Source organism: Pollachius pollachius (genome assembly GCF_949987615.1).
Source record: "Pollachius pollachius genome assembly, chromosome: 12".
Taxonomy (NCBI): domain Eukaryota; kingdom Metazoa; phylum Chordata; class Actinopteri; order Gadiformes; family Gadidae; genus Pollachius; species Pollachius pollachius.
Genome location: NC_136945.1, coordinates 8125287 through 8151813, shown reverse-complemented (window position 1 = coordinate 8151813; position 26527 = coordinate 8125287). Strand labels below are relative to the sequence as shown.

Below are 26527 nucleotides of genomic sequence, written 5' to 3'. Positions count from 1 at the left end.
TTGACTTAAATTGATAATAAACACTATTATTCCACATTTGTTCATTTCAGGGGACTTTTATTTCCTAGTACCACATATATTCGCCAGCTCTTTAATACAGAGTTACTCCTTTCAGCAACCCCAATGGGACCTTGCTTCTGAAGAAATAGGTTTGGTAGTCAACGGTGAGGCACAAAATAACTTTTGATCCGGTTTGAATTGTGCCATGAATTACACATATGAAGTTTGACTATATAAAATATCATATTGCAATTTCATACTGCAAAAAGTATGCAATTGCAATATAAGCTCTGTTTTAAGACAAACTGAGATTCTACAAGCTCTTTTCAAATGACAAACACGTGTGTACTTCATGGCAAAATACAAAGGGATAAAAAAAACAATTGATCTCTCACTGTCGAGTAATGTACATATTTGTCCAAAATAAGGTCACAAATATTTTTGTGGGAATAGTCTGAGCCCCCTCTCCCCGACTGAGTAGGCAGACCTTCTGGGGAGGGCAGGAGCATTACCCCCGCCTACTACACCCACACCCATTCATGTGCATATAAAATATAGAAATATAAAGAGTTGGGAAGTAAATGTAATTTAGGAAATGAAAGTCCTCTGAAATAAATAGAAGGAGTCCTTTTGAATAACATCCATTTTTACATAATGTGAATGTAATTTTATATTTTTTATCAAACTATATTGACTCATTTATTTGTAAAATAACAATTAAAATGGGCTTATCTCAACATTGGATGTTAAAATCAACTTTCTTCATCATTGAAAGTTGATCGACAGTTGTAAAGAGATCTGTCAATTTCAACGTTTTACCACTAGATGGTGGTAACGGTATGTCTTTGTAAGCATTGCGCTATGGCCTTTGTATTTGAGTCAGTTTGTCTTCTTTTGCTCAGTTGATGGAAAGTAATTCCTATGGAACATCATAGTATAACTTACAAATAACTAACAATACCGGCACCAGAACTGATCCCACTTGTACATTCTGAAAAAGTTGTTGATAGTCATAATTACTATCCATGCATATAATTTAAAATGGAATAATTTTATAACGATCTAACAGAAATACAAGCGACTACCTAATTCAGAAAGCAGTAAGCAGCACATTTGTGGTACTCCTACTTGACACCATGACAGAAATTAGTAAAAAAAAATGAATAAATGTCATCAATGCATTTTCTGTCTATTCATTGATTGTTTTGGCCCTCGCTCAGCTTCTCACGTTCCAGTCTCCTGACTCTGTTTCACTTCTTCACTTCAGCCACTAAGTGGTAGTCGTGATGAATGAATGAGAGCTTACAGCCTTTGCCAGGCAAGGGTTTTTTATGTTCCCCCTTACAGTAGAGGGACACTGAAGGCTTGGGCTTTTCTTCCCCAGCGCTGACCTCTTTCTTTCCTTGTTTCAACCGTGTCTGCATGGCCAGGCTTGACAGGCTGTCAGAACACACTAGTCAGAAACACAGCGTGGGCACAACAGGGTGAGAATTGCCATAGGACTCGCAGTTCAATTCCCTCTATATCATTGTGGGATGGCTCTTTTTCAAGAACACAGTCAAATTCTAGTCGGATTGTTTGTTCCTCAAGGTTTTCCCTGTAAAGATTACGTGATTATTCCCAGCTGCATTACAGGATTTGCAGTGTTTCCCTCAGAAAATGTCTTAGTCAAGGTGGTCAATGATGGGGGGGGTCTCATGGCTCTACAGTCTTTGGTGAGGGTTTCAGTTCGAACGGCTATTGTTTTGAACAGTATCACCGATGCATTATTTATCTTTAGTTTTTGTACCTGATGGAAGTATGTTATCTTTCCCTACGAGAGTTTTGTACTTTGTTGATGCATAATAATTTAAATATATATATATATACATACATATATATTATTTATTTATTTTTTATACATTGGTAGTCAAGGCGGGCCTTAATCATACAGTGCTGGGGGAACACTGGGATTTGGATGACATTATAAACTTATTTAAGACTTACCTTTTTCTCAGGGTACAGAGAGTGTTGATGTTGAGGCATAAATCTATAAAAAAAAATAGGACTGCAATTCGGTCCAATTACAATGCATGTAGACCATTCAATTCAGAAACTCAATTGCATTTCAATGAAATTATACAATTCAGAGGTTATGTATTCCCAAATGCAGTGCCTATCCTTCATAAAGGCTGTATATATGCTTCTGGTGGAGGCTCGCTGATACAGAGAACCATTCATCTTCCTTCATTTGAACACTGCTCATCTCATGTCAAGTGTCCCTCCCTATCGCTAACCTTAGTGGGCGGAAGACCCTGTCAGCACAGCTACACTTTGGCAAGCCACTGAGATGGATCTCTAAATCCCTGCCGTGTCCTGAAACAGCACATAAAGGTGTATGGGGGATAAGTGAGTAATGTCACTGAGGGGTCAAGGAAAAGCCGGTAAACCATCCAGCAGTCATTCAATACAACACACATGTTTATCATTTGGTTTTTAAGTTGGGGCTACAGTGAGGATTTTTTCCATGAAATCGTGATTGCCATTATTTTGCACAATACTGTGATTTCAATTTGATTTCATAATTATTTAAAATGCATTAATGGGAGGGGAGGTTCTTCATTTTGATTACTTGTTCAGTCCTATTTTAAGTGTGTTTCAAGTTGAAGAGGGCAATTTGTTTGCAACTAGGAGGGGAACTAATTGCATTCTCTGAAATGCAAGATAGAAATCGTAAGGAAGTACTTTCACTGAAAGGTTACAGAGCAGAAGAGTTTCTGAATATCAGTTTTGTATGGTCTCATAGCTTCAGAGCATTGTTAAGATTTGCTCTTTGGACCAAAGTGCCTTGCATAATGCTAGCCAAGGGTGAAATGCATAAAGGTTTTTTATATTTTTTGTTAATCTAGTTCAGTTGGTATGGTAATATAAGCCTGTGTGTGTGTGTGTCTTCAGGGCTAGTTCTTTGTATTGTATGAATAGCGAGCAGCCGAGCGGTGACAGGAGGTAGTGAGTGCTCTGGCCAGCATTTTAGTTTAAGGTGCTATTGTCACTTTGGATCGCTGTGAACTCATGATTTCCAGCACTCTGCCAAGATTACCCAAATATACGTTCAATATGCACATTTAATGCAACCCAATGTTTAGGAATCAATTTTTTCCATTGTTTTTGTCTTGTATGCATGATTTTTTTTAAAAACCCACAGAATAACAATTATCTAAGTTCCTAGAGAAACCTAGGAGATGCTGCATCTGCATTTTTTTTTACGTTGCAAGCCGGTGTGGGGGCAACCCTTAGGGTCTCTGGTTAAATGTCAGTGTGGCGACTTGTGATCCAAAGCTTTCATTACATTCCCTGTTGGTTCTGCCTCAGACTTTGAGAGTCATGAAAACGTAATGCAGGAGGAAGTTAACCATGTAAATAACCTATTCTATCAAAAGAGGGGAGCCAGCATGTTAAACAACACAAAACAATACTTAAAAGATTACTTTTACTTCTACTACTGAATGGAGTTTTAGCCGCACTTTTGACTGACGTTTTGCATGTCCTGGATCTAATAGTCGTGAAGACTAGGCTTCATAATTATCTGCTCTACTTTAGTCTACTCCTTTCCAAGGTTTCCATTCAAACTGGTACGATCAATCTGACTGCCATACTTCCCCTTCCCAAGTAATCTAGTGTAGGGGGGGGGGATGTTTGTGCCTCGAGGCGGGACCACCTGGTTGGGAGAGAAAGTGCCCCCCCGCTGAGACCACCATAAATGTTGAGGTCAGTGATTTAGCAGGTGCTGCCAGTAACCGAATAGCCACCGTAGGGCACTTAACCAGCACCTAGCTGGGCATGTGAGAGACTGCCCTAGTTCTTTTTTATACATTCCAGAGGTATATCTGACATAACACACACACACACACACACACACACACACACACACACACACACACACACACACACACACACACACACACACACACACACACACAGGCGATGAAAGGTCACTCAATAAATGAATGAAGGAGAGGAGCCAGCTGTTTGGTGGCCAAGATCTGACCCTGTGTACTTTCATCTGTACGTCAACACGTTCCGAGTATTTTTGAAGAGCCGCCCATTCCACTGTCCACAGCATGATGGCTAGTTTGACTCAAAGGATTTCTGGTCGGGGGCCTAAGCCTGCTGCTTAGCGTTTGATTTAGTGTTCACATAAACCTTAGGTATGAATTGTTGGACTCCAGCCTAATCCTCCTCCTTACACTGGCGGTGGTGGAGTTAATTTAGACCAACAATGTCAGCTGTGCAGGAAGAGACTGCAGCATCATCACATCATCTCCCCCACCTCAGCCCTCACTTGCTTCACATTACCTAGTATTTAATGCATACACACAGGAATAGGATTTCAGCTAGTTCGGCCTATTCCACTTCATCTCGCCGTAGTACGCAAAGGCTGAGGCAGAAAAATCGGTGCCCAACATCTGCTGTTTTGCACTGGTCAGCATCTAACAGTGCATTCAATCGCTTGCACACGCAAATACAATCTTCATCCCCCATGTGTGTTCCTGTACCGCTCTGCAATGTCGAAGCGTGTACTCTTCCTTCCATTGGGTTTCTGCTTTATAAATGTTCCCCTTTTGTTCATGCCCAGATTCACATCAAAGGGCTGTGCCAGTGGTTGCATAAGAACCCAGGGTTTCCTGTCTGTCACTGCTCCTGGTCTGTTGGTCGTGTCCCATGAATGGGGGGGGGGCTCGGGGCAGCACTAATGACTGCAGGACATCTCTCTAATAATGGTCACTGGAGAATTTAAAAGCTACTTTTCACAGATGGGATTCCTTTCATGGACCACTCAGTCTCTCCATCTCCTGTTTTCTCTAAAGAATTCTGTCAAAATCTGCTATTATTTAGCATTGAACCTCCAGGTTGTTGACAAAGTGTGTGGGTCGTAGTCAAACATTGTCAAACCGAGGTCACGAGCGCTCGAGCTGAAAAGCGTTTTAGGCAGGAACTAGCACATTTGATTTTTTTACAGAGAAATAGCTCGTTTCACAACTTCCTGCATTTTGGTGAAAAAGAACTCAGACTTGTTCAACCAATGTTTTGATACAGCAAAACACATCATTTTCATCAGAAAGATATTTTTGGGGTTCACTAACCCGTAAAAGTAAAGTGGAGCATCTATTTCACACTATCCTGCTTTCAAAATGTGTCACATACTCAGTTCAGTGATTAGCCAGGCGTTTGAATGCTGTAATGCACATGGTGTTGAAACCATGTGAAATTGACTCCTTCACATGGTGGTGTTGGACAGCAAAGTGGCATCACCACATTTGATAGTCATATCGGGCTACGCTTCGTCCAATGTCCCAAATGTTACCTCGTAAAATAAAGGTCCTTTGGTGGCGCTTTAACTCTGTTCTTACAAATGACATTACATTCTAACTAAAAGGCATGACTTATGTTTCTGACAGATGTTATTGACAGACATTGCCCCACCCAACAATTGGTGTTCTGTAACCCTCATCAGTTGACATGTTTTCACATGTCAACCCCACCCTGCGTGTTCCAACACCCGTCTGACCCCTCTCTGTTGTCATACCGCTTCGCCCTTTATCTACAGCAGCTGGTCAGGGCTGGCATCCGTCTTTCTCTGACGCTCAAATCCCCTCTAATGCTGTTCAATTAGACCCTCCATCAGTGTGAAACCTAAGTCCTCGCCCGGACAGCTGGCCAAGGGAATCAAGAGTCAGGGCTGTGGCTGCGTCTCTTTTCGTTCCAGTCCTTAGCGCCATAACAAACATTGGCCCCCAGAACGTCACATGGCCTGGGATGGAGTCTTCTGACTGCGCGCCCACTTCAGGGCAGAGAAGGGAAGTTGGAGAGAGGGAGAGAACTGAAGCCTCATCTTTAAATTCATATCCAGAAGTGGGGTCTTTTTAATCCAGCTTTGAGCACTATTTTTTAAAGCTTATTCAACATATTTTATGCACAGGCTTCAAAGATGTCCATCTTTCCTTTTTTTGGTTTATCGCTGTGTAACAACACTGAACTGCAGCTTATGTGCCATCTTCTTACCATTATATCTGGTGAGAAGGGCATAATAGAAAGATCTGGCCTCAAGCACATTTTCCCAGCCCCGAAGGAGCCACTGTGATTCTTATGGCAGTCAATCTCAATTGTGAGAGTATATTTATTATTCTTTGAACAAATCTTAAGGCTAGAGGGACATTTTAATACAGACTTGCTGTGCGCCATTGATGCGGAACTCCAAGGTCTATTTTTAGAGTGCATAAGGGTGAGATTGTGTTGGGGTGAAGGATCATCGCTCATGAAGGCATGAGTTGTTTCTCATTCTTTCTGTTCTTTGCCATTGCCTCCGCTTGCGGTGCTCCGGTGAGTCTGGGACTACAGGCAGGCCAACAGAGGTTTCCTGAAGGTTTTGGGCAAGGTCGGTTGTCTTTGCTCAATCTCGAGCAGAGGTACCCCATGGGGCTTCATTACAGCGAGGCGTTATCGATCGGCCAAGCTCCCTCGAAGCCCTGGACAATAACCAAGCAAGGTCGATAGTTAGTCTAATCGTGTGTGTTTTTGCGACTCTAGTCCAGCTGTATTATCGGCTACAGCTGCATCTCAACTCTAGCCGATTGGACAGAGATGTTTTTAAATGTGAACATTTAAAGTCTGAAGATGTGGCTAGTGTTTTTCGCATTGGATTTGCACAGCCAGTATTCTCAACCTTGTGTCTCTAGTATGGTGTCCACCACATATTCTTAAAATAATGCAAAGAGCCCAGCCTGTGTGCATGTGCTCTTGTGCTGGCCATTGAATTGTGCTGTGGTCGTGATCAGTGAAATATGCGTGCCGTTGTGCATCTCTGTTCCTCGGTGCTCCTCTTCCTCCCCCGCGCTCACTGAGTGAAGTGCAGCATCCAATCAGAGGCCTGCTCCTCACTCACCACGCGGCTTGAGTGTCCAAGTGAAGGAGGATTAGAGCTGAGCAGTTCAGTATATTTGGGATAAGCGCAAATCAGGCACTCAATCACAAAAAGGAGGTGGCGGTTGCTGCAGAAGCAAAGACTGCATCAGAGAAAAGGAAAATCGATGGCTGTACTTTTAGATTAATTTGCAAATCTTATCCACACTGGTCATGGATGGAGCCCACTCTACCCTCTCTTAACAGAGATGGCCTGAAAGTAACATTTTTTGGGGGGGATAAAAGCGTCTCTTTCTCTCAACCTGTATTATCCCAATCAGGCTTTGGTGTATTCCTGTTAGGGCCACTGCATGCGTTGCCATCAGTTAGTATTTAAACAGTGACACTCTGAGAAATGATGAGGAACATCAAAGTATTTAGCTTGACTGTACACTGCAGGATACTGTGTCACTACCTTCCACACACTGCTTATTTTAGCTCAGCATCACATAAGCCCTCTTACTTTGGTAGAGTTTCATTTTTGCTTCTGAGAACAGAACAAACGCTACATTGTTCACCTTAGAGCACGAGCCAGGTTTAGCAGGATAGTGGGTGTAATATTTACCAACTTGATGAATGGGCTAGATTTGTCACACAAAAAAAAAACTGCATAACATGCTCAACAATTTGCCTTTAGTCAATTGGCCCTTGGACTTGACTGATGAGGGCTATTAAACCATGATTACAATGTCGGATATGGTTCATAGGATTGTGAAATTATGACAAATTTGATGTTTCTTTGGATTTGTATGGCATCCTTTTTTAGATCAGTATATGTGGGTGTGATGAGTACAAGCTTTGGTGCAGGAGCTTGTGTTTTTGCAAATTTAGGCCAGAGTGAAAGTGTGTTTGTCCACTGAAAATCCTGAAAAATGCACATCAACATTGTTCCAAAATGTTATTGTGTGTTGCATGCACTTTGTCAACTTGTCAATTGAAACAAATACAGTATATTAGTTCAGTTTTAACTCGGTTAAAACTAACTAAGTCGGTCAAATCAAAGTTATCAGATCAGGGTGCCACAAAAGCTCCATACTGAGTTGCCTTACAACCATCCACATCACACTTTCTTATCAAATGCACTTATGGCTATACTTCAGCTTCCTGTTTTATTAAGGAGAATTCAATATGGTTGGAGAATTTTCCCCATTCCCCGTTTAAAAGTCTGTATGCATTGGACATATCTTATAGTTTGGCTTTTGGTCAGGGGAAAAAATGCAACCTTTCCTTTTTCCATTTCTTCAGGTAATGAGGTCATTGTGTGTAGTTTATCAAAGGGGTAAGTTGTTTTGACAAAACGGCACAAACGGCAATATGTTTTATAAACAGACCTATTGATTTGTTTCTGTGATGGATCACTAGTCCGCACGATGATGCATGTTGATATTGATCTCCAGCAGTTTCACAGCTGTTAATACAGATACGTAGATATTCCCGCTCAGATGGAAGTCAGCCACAGACGGCTTACATGTCAAACACTGGCAGGAGATCGATCATCGCCTGGGTGTTATAGATCTGATAACTCATGACGCTGTTAACTCAAAGATGGACTGAAACGGCAGGAATGTGTCCATGAATGTAGGTAACGACTAGGGCTGGGTAAAAATATCCATTCATCAATGCACTGCAATTTATTTGTTCTCGATTCAATTTCGATTCAGAAGTTTTTGGAAATCGATTATTTCCAGAAAAAAAAAGAAGCATGCTCAGTCATTGTAATCTAGAAGCGAGTATGCCTAAATTTACACGCCCTTTTACATTTGTCCATGTTATCATTATTACTTTTATGCTGCAAGTTTAGCTCAGGAACAATACTATACAATGGTGTATTCCCTTTTTGCTAGTTAAAGCACAATGAAATGGTTCATTCTAAATAATATTTAGGTATTTTTGTCATCTGCACGTATTATTGAATCGATATCGAAGCAATTGGATCAATATCGAATGAAGACCTAAAGAATCGAATTGAATTGAATTGTGAGGTACCTGGCAATACCCAGCCCTAGTAACGACCGTTAATCTTATTAATTCTCTACGTCAAAGCGGTGTTTCTGAGGAGGATGGAGGAGGGTGGACAGCAACTCCAAGCCCCCTCGTCTGTGGGGGGGGGGGGGGGGGGGGGGGTCAGGTAAGGGTGTGTATTACAGGCCTGATACTCCATCCCAGAGCCCCTGTCACCAGCCGCCCCGCCTGCTTATCAAGTACCTGCCCCCTATGTCACCACGTTAGTGTGCCCAGGACCAGAGCAGACAGGCTGAGCGGGGGGTCATGTTCCCTACAGCGATTGCTGCAAAGGCAGAAAGGAGCGTGGCTGTGTGTTTACGCGTGTGCTCGTGTCTCCTGGTGGGGAGGGGGGCGTTCCACTTGGCTGCCTTGTCGTTCTGAGGATGGAATAAAGCAATACACTAGGTGGATGGACCGGCACCCGGCCCGCATGTCAGTTCCCAGCCCATCAGCCCCGACGTGAACCACAGGACGTGATCCAAGGCCCCCTCGCCACCCCTGTCAAGCCGATGCTGAGCGGGGTTGACAGGGAACCCCATGGCTTGCGTAATATAATGTTTATGGATGGGTACCGGGACTTTGGCTGCCAGGCTAAAGGGTAGTGGTAGCTAGCTCTTAGTGCTGTGTTGCTGTGCGATCGCTACCTATGGCCATCCACTCTCCTCACCCTTCTCTATTACAGTTGACCTTTGGCATACACAATAGCATCTGTTGTAACACCTGCCACCAGCCAATGACGGAAAGGTTAGACCGTTTGACTGGTAAAAATTTTAGATATTTTTTTGGATGTATTACACATTCATCCCCATACACAAACCATGACAATATAAAACCTCATAAAAAAAAAAAGAAATCCTCTGAAGTAATTTCGCTGTTCTGCGTACTATCATCGTACCTGCCCCGCCCTACTCTAATTCTTGTTTCTATTTAAGTCTATGAAAGGCAAAAGGTCACACATCTAAGAATAGTGCTGTCCGTTAGCAGCGGCTGTAGGACTCCTTTGATAGATGCTGCTTTTTCAACCGCCCTACTCCACGTCTCTGCTGAGCGGCATCTCGTTTAATTATCTCCCCGCAACATTAGCTGGGCCACACCGATAAGCCTGTGTATTGTATTACTGGGAGCGTCTCCTCCGCTTCTCCCTGCAATCTTCAGTGCCAGCGTTGCATTGCATCCAATTAAGATCAAGCTCGGGGTTTTCATCTGAGGTTCAGCTCAGGCCTTTTACATGTTAGCATACCTTTGACTATTTATTTACCTTGATGTACAGCTGTCGTTCACCTGATTAGTTGCTTATCACTGTATTGGCAAATTATTATCAGTAGATGCCCGAGGCTTCATCCAAACCCTTTTAAGGTTATTCATGATGAGGCATATATAATAATAATAGAATGTATGCACTTAACTCAACAGGCAGATAATAATGTGGCACCAATGTCTTTTCTGTAAGGAGGAGATGGTTCCCCTCGCTTTGGCACACCTTGCTACAGGTACGGTTACACAATGAATTTTTAATCGCCAGTTGAACTGTCCCATGCGAGAGCCCCCCTATTCTGTGGCCAGAAAGGAGTATGCAGTCACGGTCTTTCAGGCTTTTGTTTGAGACTCCGATAATTATTAAGGTGTTTTCATAGACAGACTCAGACAATGCAAGCCTTCAGACCGCAAGGATACCTTCAGGGAATTGAATGGACAAAACCAATTCTGATGGTCAATTAGAGTGAGATTAGAGCCGTGCTAAACACAACTGATCTATTGCTCTGTGTTTGTGTGTATGTGTTGGGGGTGGATCGGTGGGCGGGGACACGCTTTCTAGCATCTCCACATATCCTCACACCACATTCCCTCCCCCCCACACACTTCACTCTCTGCATGGGCGCAGCGTGGCTCTTTTGTGCTTAGTGTGAGCCATGGTCATGTAAGTTTAATCCAGGCAAAACCACAGGACTGGGAGGTCTCTACGATGCCGAGACCTCCCTATCTCTCTCTCTCACTCGTTCTCGCTCGCTCTCCCGCTCGCTCTCTTGCTCGCTCTCTCGCTCACTCATTATCTCTCACTCTCTCGCTCACACGCTCTCTCTCACTCACTCGGTCTCTCAAACTCTCTCGCTTTCTTGCTCTCTCGCGTTCTCTCTAGCTCTCTCTAGCTCTCTCCTTCTCTTCCTCTTCCTCTCACTCTCCATCCCTCTTTTCCGCTCGCTCCATCTCTCTCTCTCTCTCTCTCTCTCTCTCTCTCTCTCTCTCTCTCTCTCTCTCTCTCTCTCTCTCTCTCTCTCTCTCTCTCTCTCTCTCTCTGTCTCTCTCTCCAGCAGCAGCGTTAAGCAGCTGGCGAAGCAGACCGGCCGGATAGGATGAAAATGTCTCTGAACTGTGCGGCTACACCACTTTCGATTCACCTCTGTGTCTTTTTGTATGGATTTCTTGCGCCGCCACACCTAGATCTTGGCACTGAGAGGTGTTAACTTAGCACTGAGCTCAGCTTAAGAGGAAATTGCGGGTCCTTGGTGACAAGCCTCTGATTGAGATGAGATAGCGTGGCTTGGACACACAGATAAAGAAAACTGCCAGCAAGCGGGGGAAATCCCACCCACCTCCCTTCCTCTTACTTTGTGTTGGGGAGATGTCATCTTCTTTTATTGTGTGCTGAAACAGTTTTTTATTTGACTGTGACTGAGGGTTGTGGTGCTTATTCATGGCATTCGCTGAGCTGTGCGACACCAAAGCAAGGCTGCTGTAGCGTTGTGCTTGGAAGCGGATTGTCATTCACCTGATCAGCGGTCTTTCACTGCCCGATATCTCCCTTGCTCTCTCTCTCGCTCTCTCTCTCTGTCTTTCTCTCCTCTCGCTGGCGCGCGCGCTTGGAAGATTGCGCTCCCCCCCGCCCCTTTCCTACCTTGCCTCTCTCTCCCGGGATGTTGTGACATTCAATACGTCGGCTGTGCAGTGATTCCGCCCATAGTCTGCGCAGGAGAGGCTGGCGGTAGCTGCGTTTTGTGCTCACAGACGCTCCTCCCTCTCTGTATCTCCTAGAGGATTGCACCTCCTTCAGCCTTTCAAAACTTCTGGTAGTCCGTAGCATCGCCCCGCCGCAGCGTTGTGGGGAGTTTGAGCTGGACTAACTGAATCGGGGCGGCCGTCTGGGCCAGCAGCAGGGATGCAGGTGTCGCTGGTGTGCACGGACCACCGCGGTGGGGTGAGCCGCACCACGGAGGACCGTCTGAACCGACAGAATGCCAACAGTCCCAACACGGGCACCCGGAGCAAGTTCAGAGCGGTCGCCATGGTGGCTCGCAGCCTGGGCCAGCTCTCGGTCCAGAGTGTGCCTTCCTCCAGCGAGCAGAGCATCCGCACCGGCATGAAGTATAGGTATGGGCTCTGCACCGCGTCTGCGGCACCTTAACAGGGAAAGATCGACTCTCAGATCTACTCCTAATTCGATGAGCAAGTCTGGCAGTGAGACAGTATGATGATTATAAAAGGACAGAAGGAGAATGCAGAGCTGATGTTAGTTATGTCTGTAATATTGATTAGTATCGCTTATGTTGAATTGCCTTCCAAAATAACCAATGCAGATCTTTACATATAAAATATTTTCAGGAAGCTATTGATCTTAAGAATAGCCACCCTAATATTATATCCAACATTGCACAGATAAAATTGAATACCACCGTTACAATTATGTGTTAAAACACCCTTTTATCATGAGCATTTTAATATGCCTATATTTACGTAAGTCGTAGTTGGAAAAACTATGGATTAAGCCTGTTTAGTGCTGCGTTCACTGAAATACTTTTTTAATGTAAATTGTTTATTTTGTTTATTTTGTTTGTCCAGAAACTATCCTCACCATTAAATGTTTAATTTTATCTGTTCGACATAACAGGAATAGAATACTTACATTATGCAATAAATCAAACAGTTCATAATAATATAGTTGAGTCATCATGAGTATGGGCAAGCCTTGTAGGCTATGTCAAATAAATTGAAAATCGAATATAGACATGCATTTGCTGGCATATTTAATGAGAATGCAAACATTGAAGGGTAAAACATGCAACGTATGGGTCCTAGTGAGACGGAGTGTGTGAGAGAGAGAAAGGGGGCTAAGCTCAGCGCTAATGTGGGCACTGCTCACGAAGGAGTAGGCTGTGGTAATCTGTGCTCTTGTCACTGTGTATCTACACCATGCCTCTCGAAGTGAAAGCCTGCCAGGGCCATGGCGGACTATTGCATTTCTAATTTCAGAATTTGCCCACATTTTTATGGAACAAGCTTTTGTTCACTGGTCATGAGTTGATGGAAAATGAGTGGGTTTTATTTTAGGTAGTGATGCAGAAAGCAGGCAGAAACACCTGGGGTTCATACACAGTGAAATAACCCACACGTGAATTGTTTGGACCAAAGCTGTTTCTCTTTTCTACCTGGAAAAACCTTGACCTATTCACACTTTAGATTCTCAGAGGGGGAGGTTAATCGCTGCTTATTTAATACAGCCTCATTTATATGGAGAATTGTTCAATTCCCTGCATGGCGGCACTGAGCTTCTGTCAAGGCTGACAGAGTAAGCCTACAGACAAAGGTGCCGCTTTTTTATCGCCAACCTTCCCTTCAAATTTAAGGCCACAGCGAACTGACCTTGTTTTCAAGGTATGGAGGGAGTGCTGCAACTTGCGTTACCTCCAGTCCTTATCTTTTGAGCGACGGTGGGCTTGCGCGACATGATTGGTTAGAATCGGGGAGCTCTGTAGTAAAGCCTGCACCTCCAAGGACTGATCAAGAGGCTTCAGTCAGAGCTGAATTAATGTTGCTTGCAAAAAAAAGAGCACTTATGTAAAGCAGTCTCGCTCGCTGTTGCTGAAGGCAGACTATCTGCAACAATAGGTGAACAAGGGTACTGGGGGGGACTTGATCCTGAAAGACCCATGGTGTTTAAAAGTCCTGCGTCAACTATCCCTGTGTTGACCTCACCTACCCCATGGCAAGGTCTCTCAGGTGGCCAGCTTATTCACTTAGTCTAATTTAATGCAAATGTAGATAATGGAGGCTGCGATGTCCCATGCTGTATGCCTTGGGTGTATTTAAAACAAAAGTTAACAACAGTTGAGGGTGTGAGGGCCCTTTGCTCAGGGCACTACACAACACGGAATAGTTTTAAGCCGTGAGTTTCCAGTGGCACGCGTTGGCTTGTCCTTGGGCTCTGCTTCTCTCTGTATCTTTTTACTGCAGCGGCCGTGTGAATACGAGGAGCTGACTGGCCTCCCTGGCAGAGCTCTCCGTTAACCGGCCTTGGCTCTGACTGTCAGGATGATTGTTGATGGCGGGGAGGACTGCATGGGACAACTGTTAGTCGTGAAGCCGCTCCTTAATCACAGCCACGGCGAGCGGCCACTGGCAGGCCTGGGAGAGCAGATGGCTTCCTCATCCCATCGCTGGATGTAAAGCCACGCGATGTTATTATATCACCAAAACGGGCAGATCAGGCAACACCAATTATGATAATTAGGAGGGTTTTTTGTGCCATAATTGCTCCACATGGCAGCCTGCCATCCTGTCCGTAGTACCACGGGCCGCACACACAGGAGTCTTTGAGCGGGTTATGCTAGAATCCAACGTGTACTCGAGGATTGATAGCACTTTGCCGGGAATAACTTTGCATGTTTTAATGCGATTTCGTTTTTCTTGTTTTGGCCATGTAGTTAATGTAACTTCAGAAGCTAAAAATACCACCTTACCGCATTAAATACGGTGGCCGTGCAATGGGTGGTAGCGAGTGGGCTCCGGTGTGAGATTTAGGGCGTCGTTAGTGTGGGCGTGTGCTTGGAGACTTTGCAACGTTTGGGTGTTTAGTGAAGCATCTCGTCAATGCCTGGCCCCCTCCTACATGCATGAATCGTACAATGGACCAACACCGGAGGATGAGCAGAATAGATGAAGCAGTGTAGTAAGCCTCTGAAATACCAACGCTGAAGGAACTTACTGCAGCACCACCAAACAATAGCCCTAAAGTGTCCACGGTGGCCAGATAGAGATGCATTGAACAATTTATATTCAACAGCTGTTCGCTCCGGGCATGTAGGGAGGAATTGTCATACAGGGAAAAATGTATTGGTGTATGCGTGTGTCGGTGTGTTCATTAAACCTCATGGCACTGTATGGTACTCCATACGGGCGTTTGTGTACAAGTGAGAGACGGCTATGTTGAGTTGAGGGAAAGTGAGGCAGCTGTCTTTTCCTTGCCTGACTGAAGAGTTTAATTAGAAGCGGTTGGTTTTGTTTGCTGCACTACTCTGATTCCGCTCAGCATCGTTCTTATTTAAAACACAGTAGAATTGGCCTAGATGTTTTAATTGCAATGTACTGCCAGGAATAGGCATTTTGCCCTATCTCTCTGTGGTCCATTATTATTGCCGCACAGCGTGTGCTGTTTTCAGGGTTTGCAGTGATTAATCCCATTATACAGAAATGTGTTATTTAAATGCATTGTATTGGGTAAATTGATCTGTCAAAGGATGCTTAGGAAGGAGCATTCCCAGTCCATTGTTTTAAAACGCATTTCTTAATCCATTGATGTATTTGCCAAAGAACGTCAGAATGTGTTTGAATTCTACACGTGATTTAAGCTCCTACATGAATTTTTATTTAATATTTTCTAATCACATTATACAAAGTAACAATCTTACCAGCGAAACCTGAGTTATGATATTGAATCGACATTCTCTGGACCAAACATTGCATAACAAATGCTCTATCACTCTAGGTTGGTGTTGATGTTGATCTTGTCAGGTCTGAACATATACAAGCGTACTTATTACTGATACAGTTACTGATGCTTTTGCTTTTTGTATCAAAATGTCCCCAATCACAATCCGATGCAAAGCTGACCCCAGCTACCCTGCATCGTCTTGGATGTCATGAGAACCATCGGCCACAGCTCACTACACAAGACAATGCATCCCCCTCACTCCCAAAGCTTTAACTGTGTGTCTACTCGTGGCAGGTTAAAAGGAGTGGGACGGGAGTTTTACATAGAGGCAACATTGTCATCTCCCAACCAGCCATCTTGATTGGAGCCGCGCGTTTGATATCCTTCATCAAGGCTGATCTTCCTTGTGATTGCTTATGGATTGAATGCCACCACCTTTGACCCATTCGTGCATGCCCTCTCATCTAAAGAGTTACAATTGCACTGATTTCTGATTTCTGTCCACTGCTTGTCACTGTGTCCCGTATCAATTGATGCATCTTGTTTCCATAGTGAGTGAAAGCTGGAGGCTTTTGTGTAATTTTGTACAGCGATCGTGTGATAAAACTGAACTACTCTCAGTGTGCAGCATCCAGCATGTTATCATCATTTGGTGTTATACAGACTTTGCTCAACAAAAGATTATATAAGAACCCCAAACGCACAGATTATATGATGGGTATATTATGAGTATATTTTCCTACCCTGCCCAAGGTAGGCCCTATGAGAAAATATGCTTACGAAAAGCTACAGCAACACAGCAATCAGTCATGGAAAATGTATGGGAAATCCCCACATTGATCAAATGGCCTGCAAAGGGCTAGAACATCATTGAAAATGTTGCCCAGTCATCTGTAAAAGGTAATAAGCCCGTTTGCAATGCATCTTTACCGTTCACACCAAAACGTTTGCAATGCATCTTTACCGTTCACACCCAAAGCGAAGGCGCGCCGCAAATACATTCAAAGACGTGAAAAGACCAAATTTTCGCCGAACAAAGCTCGAGGATATCACTCGAATATTGCCGTGGGAACACGAATGACGCAGCTGAGCATATTCGCATGTTTGATCGAGTTCAAATATTTGAACTTTGGTACGAATATCGCTTGATGCTGAATCATTTCCGTAGTAAAGTTTACTGTTCGCGCAAGCTACCCCGCCCGAGTAACACATGTATAATATTCGCTCGGTTTTGGTGTGAACGCACCTTTAGGAGATACTCGTTTTTTAATCAAATATCTGGCATGTGATGAAATAATACTTTATATAACTGAACACATTTTTGTAAACTTTCATTGTAATCTGAATTTTGCAGATGGTAGTGTTTACTATCAGGCCTGGCTGTCACCCCCCCCCCCATAAGGAATCATTCTGTTAAATCCAGACATAGCTTAATATTTGTTGAACGTTCTGTGTGTCCTTTATACCTTATAATACTGACTAACACGGAAGATAAATCAAACTGACTGCATCATAACTTGAGTGTGTCAGATAGAGTAAGGGGAATTAGCCTTTCCTCAATATGCCAAATGAATAGATGTTTTGCCATGTGTCTGCCATGTGTCAGGGTGTTTGCATTACGGCTAACGCAGTAACTTGGGTAAACAATCTTTTGTTATATTTAAGCTCTGCATACTTTTTTCACGAAGAGGTTCTGCTATGTCAAATCGAACTACATTTTACCATTCATGAGGAGAATGCTGCAATCAAAGAAAATGTGTCATTTGTTTTATGTTGCCATAGGGCAAACCAAAGCCCAGATTGAGTCCCGCTCCTGTGTCAGGGACGAATAGGAAGTAGAATTGAAAGTAATCAGCTTTTCTGTGTAAATGAAATAAAACATGAAAATAGCTGGTATGAAAAAGGACGTTATACATTGTTGGATGCATAATTGGCAGTTGGTATAGCAACAAATTTCCTTTGACTAAATAGATTTTTCTATGATATTTAAAAATTCAGGTCAAACATGTTTGTAATCGGGTAACTATATCGGCATATATGTAGTGAGCTGTGGAAAAATAAACAAAGTGGTGGCTGATAGCAATAACTATTGAACTGTGTTTCTAGGGTTACTATAGCCTATAGCATGGGGCGAAAGCCATATGTTTCCTTGTCATTCATTTTGTGGACTTGTTAAACAATGCTGACACATAATGTTATTGATGCTTCAATTTACAATCAGGGCCTTTAAAATGATAGACTTTCAAATTATTTTCACAAGTACACGCTTGTGTGTGTGTGTGTGTGTCATCATCGAGTATTTCGGGGAGGGCAAAATACTCGATAGTGACAGCCAGTGGCGTAAATATAGGTAATGCAGACATTGCAGTGGCATTGGGGCCCAGAGCTCTGGGGGTGAAGTTTGTGGGTTCGTTGTACTCATATACAGCCCTCTCTCACTGAGCGTTTGTATACTGACAAATATGCCGTTTTATGCACGCCTTTTTCGCGGCACTTTCCGGGCGTTTACACTCCCCGAGGTAAATTGCCTGCTTGAGCTAGAACCCCGATTTACAATCTCGGACCCTGCACGCATTGACGGTTTATTGGGTTTCGTTCTGTCGTAATTGCGCCGGCTCCGCGGTTGGGGGGCCTTGGGTAGAGGTGTTGCTGCGCAGCGATATGATCATGAGCGGTTCTAACTGGAGAGGAAGTGAAATCCGCGAGCTGCTGATCATGTGAGAGAAGGTGATGCAGTCGTATTAAACAAAGACGTTGAAAAATGATGCGATCTACGAGAGAGACGCAGAGGAACTGTCCTTACGAGGCTTTTGTCGGGATAAAAAAAACAAGTGGTCAGCAAAATAAAGAATATGTTGGTGTTTTTGCACTTAAATAGTTATTCACGTTTGGAGCCTATACTCAGACGTTAACTTATTCTTGCATGCGGGTGTCTTCGGTCATAAAAAAAATTAAACATTCGGGAGTTTGCAAATTATTCTAAAGAGGTCTAGACTCCGTGCGCAGCCCCGCCTTCTCCAGTGAACCAAGAAAGCCGTGACAAATCTGGGATTTTTGATCAAAATCTCAACTTCACTATCGCACCAACGTGAACCTAATCGTGAACCGCTTGCCGCCATGTTTATTGTTTAATGGGGTAGAAGGGTCGCATGGACTATACGTCAACCAGCTCAGGTTGCGTAGCCGTGCGTGTGCGCGTGTCGGCTCATTAGCATCTGTACCGTGGCCTGAGCACACCAATCCATAGTGTGCTCAGGCCACTGAATTGAACTGTACTTGAGTACAGTTGGCGTGCTCACACTAGCCAAACGATCTTGACTTTAGGGGCGCAGAGGTGTCAAACGGACTTGGGCACGGTATAGATGGCCTAGTGGGAGTGCGCCCTAAGTCAAGGGTTACAATATACCTCACTGAAGTCGGTTCACTGAAGTCGGTTCACTGAAGTCTGTTCACTGAAGTCAATTCAACCGTCCTCTCTTTCGAAAAAAGGAAAAAGGTGTCAGGGCGGCCGCTGCTGATAATTCATACTGTGAAACCGGAACCTCCGTAAGCACAGAAAGGTTAAGGAAATTGTCCTGGAATCAACCTGGAAAATGACCAGCTATAAAGAGGGGAACCCTGATATCTATAATTGAGTCAATATCATTTTATCACTCTCTTCCCGTCCTTCCTATAGTACATTTGATCGTGCCATTTCAAACCAAAATGGTAATTGGAAAGCACTGGCCTGCAGCAGCAGCCTCAGAGTTATGTTTTGTTGTTGTAGTCTGAGCCGTCTTTGAGGTTGTATTAATAGTTCTGCTCGGTGAGCATGTCCCTCCAAACGGATTCCACCTCACATCTGTGACCCCGTCTGTCATTCATCGTCTTTAGGACGCAGCCACCCCCCACCACCACCACCACCACCCACCTCCCTCAATCCTACTCTCACTTAAGCTTCTGTCCATATTTTCATACTTTCCAGGCCCTCTTCTCTCGCTGCCTGCTAGGACCCGGGCTCCCTGCGCATAGCTCAAATAGTCCAGGCATGCGTGGCCTGCATGGTATTTGATTATTGCATTTGTAGCGTTGGTCGGCTGTGTTGTGTTTTGATGCTTCAGTTGCAATGGAAAGATTCTGCTGCTCTTTAACTGCAATGGAATTGATATTGGCTTGAGATTGACTATATCAGTAATTGGATTTGTTCTGGAGTCTGCCCTTCCAGCTTTCTAGGGGGGTGGGGGTAATTGGTTGAAACCCTGGAGCTGTACAACGTGTCATTATAAATCAAGTTATATGTACGTCCTTAATTTTAAAGGGGCACAGAGTGGAATTTGAAGCATTCATCGTGCGGTGTATAATACGACGTGTTTCCAAGTCAACCAGGCGGCTGGCCCCGAAAGAAAAGGCAGGAGAAATGTGATTTGATCATGGACGGTGCATGTCAGTACTCCCTCAGTCCCTGCCCATCCATGTCTCAGAGAATTCCTGCTCCGCAGACGCAGGCCCCCTCGATGTTATTCAGCTGCTTACTCATTGAGTATATTTATTCTTTGTTATGTAAATGTTATTACGGTGCGGATGGAATATGCGTCACATTTACATATTGCCAATTATTAGACCGCAGTGCATCTACTGGAGGTGTGTGCGTGTTCAATCTCGAGTGCCCCCAATAACATGGACACCTGAATTTCAATGAGAACCTCTTCCTTCAGTATCGTCACCATCACCTAGCGAGAGGGCCTCCCGTCTATTAAAACGCCTTCAACCAAGCCCTGCTTCTTGGGTGTTCCCTCGCTCCTCCATGATGGAGGGGCAAGATGACCTTCATGCGTAGGTGTGCGTCCAGTAAAGCTCAGCGGGAATATGACTCCTGTCTCGGGCCTCCTGACCCCTGGCAGCCCGGGGTCAGGGCACCAGCCCACCGTACAGTATACAGGGCCGTCCTCCTCAAATATTGAACGCTACATGGTGCAGACAAAGCAGTGGTGTATGGGAAGAGTGACTCAGACCGGGGGCTGGGTTTTCCTTCCATCCTTTTTGTTGTTTTTTGTTTATTTCAATGTGCTTATATCACCCTGTTTACAGATTACACACGCACGCACACACACACACACACACGCAAACACTGAGAATAGGGTTGTTTCATAACGCTGAACATTCTGGTGAATATTGTTTTGCAGTACAGTATTCTGCATATGCATGTAGCCTTCTCTGAAGGCTAACCTATTCAGCAAGTGCCGATTTCTACCAGGCAAGCCCGTCTGAATGTAATCTCTCATTCCCAGACATCATTTCTCATCCATCCCTTTCCATTTGAAACGTCCGGGGATAGATGAGATTAGAACACAATAGCGTTACACTCAACATTTTGGATGGTGGAGCTGATGTTTGTCTCAGCAAGATCAGTTGGATCCAGAGGGCAGAACAGCCAGCGGCCCCGACGGAGCAAGCTAGTGGTAATTATGACATGGTTAATTTGCACAATTGGGGGATGGGCTCATGTTCTGCTGTTGGCTTTTGCGTTAACCTTGTCACCTCTGTAGCCACAGTGTGTGTGTGTGTGTGTGTGTGTGTGTGTGTGTGTGTGTGTCCAAATAAGCCATGGGTTCTTACTAATTAACTCATCTGCTTCAGTACGGCATAATGTATCCATGCAAAGAAAATAACAAATTTGAGTAAAAAAGTATGATTTTGCTTTATTAAGATTTCATATGACTCTAAAGAGATGGAATGGAATGGGTTGATGGACATCGCAATGTTGGATGTCAGTGGTTGATTACAACCATGAAGGTAACTCGTTTAGTCAGCATAAAACTGATACATTTGAAAGTGACCACTACATGGCGTGTTACAAAGAGGGTAAAAAAGCATTTACCACATCAAATTAGTGCACGTAAGCTACTTCCTTAGGTCCTCCACGGGTCAATGATCTCCACAACACACACAAAATCCCTCTACTTGAAACGGTTGCTTATTTCTTTAATATATATTTCTTCACTTTGCAAGACCCACACACAGACATAATCCCCTCTCAATGTATGCACGTGTGGTCATACGATACACGCTGGGACTTTGACGAGGCAAACAGTCCCAGTGTGTATCGTATGACCACACTGGGACTGTTCCCGGGCGAAGGCATAGCTCCTCTCACCATCAGGAGTGGATGTCGTGAGCTCTTCTCTGAGGAGTTTGTTCTTACAGAACCGGACTGAAAATAAAAAAACGTACATCCGCCCACATTAACATGCAAGCTTCTCCTCCTACACATCTGTTACATCAGCAGCTTCTAGCTTGCATATAGCTAGCACTGGATCTCACCAGAGCTCTCTCACCAGACTAAAAAATACCCTAAATCAAAGCAAACGTTGACTATATTATCTACACAATATGCAAACTGCTTAAGCCAAGAACAATTGATCTAAAACAAAGCCAAAAGCCAGCCATCTAAAACAAGTTAAAAGAAGCCAATAGCAAGCCATCTTAAACAAGCACAGGCCAATAGCACGCCATCTTAAAGAAGCTGAAACCAATAACAAGCAATCTTAAACAAACTGAAGCCAATAGCATGCCATCTCAAACAAGCTCAAGCCAATAGCAAGCCATCGTAAATAAGATCAAGCCAACAGAAAGCCATCTTAATCAAGCTCAAGCCAATTGCAAGCCATGGCTCACAGGAAGAATCTTCTTGTCTGGCAGGCTGCATCGATCCACGGTGGAGGAGTCAAACATGGCATGGGAGTAGGATGGCTGTGAGGCATCAATCTTCTGATTTGCTGTCAGGGATTTGAGTCACACTCAGGGTACCCTGGTGGGCATGTCGTTGTGGTGGCATTCACATTCATTGTGTGTTGCCAACACACGCACACACACGCACGCACGCACACACACACACACACACGTTTTCCTTGGCGGCAAATAAGCCTATACATCTTTCCTCACTCCTAAGCACCCACCCAACATGTGTCGGTGCAGATAGGAGGCTGCCGTAGTCGCAAGGCTGCGTCCAAATCCACATTGAGCCTGCTGTCTTCGCCTCAGCGACTCTAAGCTCGCACTCAAATCCCAAGATTCAAAATGGCCTCCTGCAGCATTGGTGAAATGATTGAAGCTATTAGTGAGGTGTGATAAGGTCCCTGTCAGTACGTTTTCTCCTCTTCTTCCCCCATTTGTTCTATTTGAGGATTTGAAGATCTGTGGTATAGGTCTTTCCTCGATTACTTTTTGTTGTCGTTTTAGCGTTCATTCTAATGTGTCCCTTCCTGTTTTGACAGAAACCTTGGCAAATCTGGACTGAGGGTATCCTGTCTGGGCCTAGGTAAGACAATTTATTTAACCTGAGTATTTTCCATAGTTTACGTCCTGTAATCTCACATTGTTTCATGTTCTTATACAACAAATCAGCGAGAGTGAATAAGAAACATTAATGGTGGTGTTAATGATGACTATAATGATGGGGGTAAAAATAATTAGTAGATGTTATGTAAATGGAAATCCGAGACCAGCATCCCTTAAGGCACATTTTAAATCAGCTCTTTAATTGTTGGATGTGTGTGTGTGTGTGTGTGTTGTCGCTGTCTGCATCGTTTACACCTCCCTCGTCGTCGTCTGAACAGGAACATGGGTGACGTTCGGGGGACAGATAACGGATGAGGTGAGAGCAGATGGATTTTGTCCTCTCCGATCACTCAACCAACGCTGCGCGCATCGTCGCTCTCCATATGATCTGTCGCTGCCTGCGCCTATTGCCTGCTTACACTGCAAACATATTGGCAGCCATACGTAGGCGAAAGTCACCTCAGGGCATCACGTAACATGGGCATATATGGGCATATGGAACGGGCATATATAAACACAAACATAACGACAAAGTACAGTCCACATCGATGTAATGATCCGATACCCTTTTCTCTTTTCCCATTTCTGTTCCTGTCTCTCTCTTCCTTTCCTTCTCTTTCTCTCTCTTGCTTCCTTCCTCTCCCTCTCTCTATGTGTCTCTACCTCTCTCTGTCTTCCCCTCTCACCATTTCTTCCTGACAGACGGCAGAGCAGTTGATGACTCTGGCCTACGAGAACGGCATCAATCTGTTTGACACAGCCGAGGTTTACGCCGCTGGAAAGTAAGTATAGGATTTCTCACAGATCACTTGAGTCCATCAATACACGTCCACTCACTGACCATACACGGCTTGCCTGCTGACCCAGATAGTTGCAGAAGGAATGCACCAGGTACCTCTGCAAGTTCCGTATGCGTCAGTGGGAAATCCTATTGCTGTTGTTGGTCAATCCAACCGTTTCAAAAGTAGAACACCTGGATGGGGAATTGAGCAGCGGTGTAAAAAAAATTGCAGACAAGCGTTCAAAACATGTGAACGTGTTCTTTAGGTTATTTTCTTTATTCCTTCCATTATATATAGTGGGATACAGACAGCTAGTTATCAGTTGCTAACATTGAACACATACCGTCTCCATAAGGAGCGATGTGCTTCATGCATTTTCCGGTTGAGGGGACACGCCTCCCCGGGGAGATGACAGAAACCGTTCCACTGTCGCCACGTGCCTTATAGCTCTGCAGCCTCCTGCAACGCTTCCTCATGGAGGGAAATGCAGCAAGAGCTCGGGTTCACACACACACATAGGCATGCTCGCTCATGTGAACACACACACACACACACACACACACACACACACAACAAACTGCCAACAGTCATTTTCTAATGATTAAGTCAGGCTCGATGCAGACGTACAAGTTCCTTCATGTAAACATCAAGACGAGGACCTGGCCTGACCCAGGACTTGGAGCACATGGCTTAGGGACAGAAGGCATTTGTACACTAAATCATTACACAAGAGAGATTGTCACAAAGAAGACATGGCTTTGTTCCGTTTATGTGTGATCTCTTGTACATCGTCCTAATGGATTAGTCCCGTTTTTTGGTCTGCAGTGATTGAAATAATCGAAGGGATTATCCTTTCCTCAATGTACTGCCTTCCTAATCCTGAGACTGTTACGACGATTCCTTGTTTCTTCAAGGCCAATGTCAGTCGGTATTATTTTCCTTTTTAAGCATGGAAGTAAAAAAGTAGAATAGAATAGCTTAAATCCATGTTGTGCTGTTCCATCTGCTGCTGCAGCTGTTGCGTGGTAGGCAGAGAGAGAGAGATAGAGAGAGTTGCGCTATCTGTGTAGTGCTCCTATTTTAACAACATTCACTTAGTGTTCTGCTTCAACACCAGGGCGCTAAAACCAGCACGGTGTTGACAAACTGTGACCGTGATCCTCGGGACGTGTGCGACTGCACAAATTACAGATTTGCACGAGCGCTTAGACACATCAGTGCGACGCGTTTGCAAGCCGTCCTGGCAACACACTGTAATCCAGCATGTGTTGCTCAGGTGTTAATCCACACACACAAACACACACACACACACACACACACACACACACAGAACAGTGCTGTTCTATTAAACTGAACATCCTTGTTAACATAGTTTTGCATTACATTATTCGGCATTTAATATTTTGCTCAGCCGACACTGGAGGTTAACATTCACAGTTGTGTGTTTGAACTGTTGAAGTTCATCCGTTTGATGTTGATGACTTTGCGACCCCCTGGGTCAAGGCAGTAGAAGTAGACAGGATGAATTGTAAGCGGGTCTTCCAGTCGTAGAGAGGGCCATGCCGGACATGTCAGACATGCTTGTGTTCAAGGAATACAATATGTGTTCTGGTGGGAACTAGAGTTAAGTGGACAAGAAAATTGTTACATTTTCTCCGAAAAGAAAAAAACACTCAATTTATAACCACATATTCTTACAGTTATCACATTGCCATAAAGATAAATTGCAATGTCATGCCTGGATGGAGAAGCATAGCAGTGAAGTAGGCGAAAGAAAAAAACATAGGATCAATACAAACATTGGAAATATTTATTTTGAACAAATGTGTGTGTGTGTGTGTGTGTGTTTTAGACACACAGGGATGGTATTTAGATAGGGGAGATGATCGGGGAGGGAGCAGTGATTTTGGAAGCAGGAGAACGGAGCAGAAAGACAGAGGAGGTGGATCAATAGCCGAGCCCAGACCCCACTGGGTTCCAGATAGGTCACACTGCAGGAAGGCCACTCATTTATTTGCCCCCGACAGCAGAATGGCTGAGGGTGGCATGGGCTGAGGTTTTGTCCGAGAGGCCCCTAATGGGCCTCATGTCGGCCCTAATTAGCACCCCTGTGGATGCAAACGAATGGCTGGTGTGGCTCCTACCCTCCACCCCTGCTCCAACCTGGGGCCTTCTGCAGCCACCACTGAAACAATGCGTCTCATCTACACACACTGTAACGCATACGCAATCACGCCCACTGCATTTATGAATCTATACTTGTGGATGAGGGGTTATGTTTAGCATGCCGGGTGTTTTATAAAACTGTTGAACTTGGAAGTGTGATGTTTAAATGTTTGCATGAGCAGGATTTTCTCCTGTTTTGTCTCACTCCCTCCCCTGTCCTCCGTCTGTTCCGCAGGGCGGAAACCGTGCTGGGCAACATCATAAAGAAGAAAGGTTGGAGGTATGTGTTTCTGTGCTTTTAATTTCCGCCTTTCGCCTCAACCTTCTTATCTCCCGGCTGATCCCATTGGGACTGAGCAGTAGACTGAGCGGGGGACGCGGGAGAGATAAATAATGGATGGAGGTTGACAGAGTCAAAGCCGCACCAGAATAATGAATGTCAATAAAATGCCTCTTCACTCTGACTTAGCATCTTCAGTTGGCATCGCTAAGGCCTTGTTTGAAGGGTCCACCTCCACTGTCTCTTCCTTTACCTGTGCAGTGGCCACAGCTCAGCATGTCCTGGTGTCCTCTTGCTGTGTTATGGGATGCATGGAAGAGCAGGAAACGGGGAACG

At 44.4% G+C, this 26527-nt stretch overlaps 1 protein-coding gene across 4 annotated transcripts in view; it reads left to right on the top strand.

The window, feature by feature from the left end:
* Positions 1-26527, top strand: part of kcnab2a (potassium voltage-gated channel subfamily A regulatory beta subunit 2a) — a gene marked incomplete at its 5' end in the record, with an annotated part of 68534 nt that overhangs the window by 31755 nt on the left and 10252 nt on the right. For all 4 annotated transcript variants that reach the window (XM_079747866.1, XM_079747867.1, XM_079747865.1 and 1 more), the window contains 4 exons: positions 22900-22943; positions 23242-23279; positions 23666-23745; positions 26147-26191. In XM_079747866.1, the coding sequence (XP_079603992.1) occupies positions 22900-22943; positions 23242-23279; positions 23666-23745; positions 26147-26191 (207 nt within the window). The remainder of the gene's footprint in view (positions 1-22899; positions 22944-23241; positions 23280-23665; positions 23746-26146; positions 26192-26527) is intronic.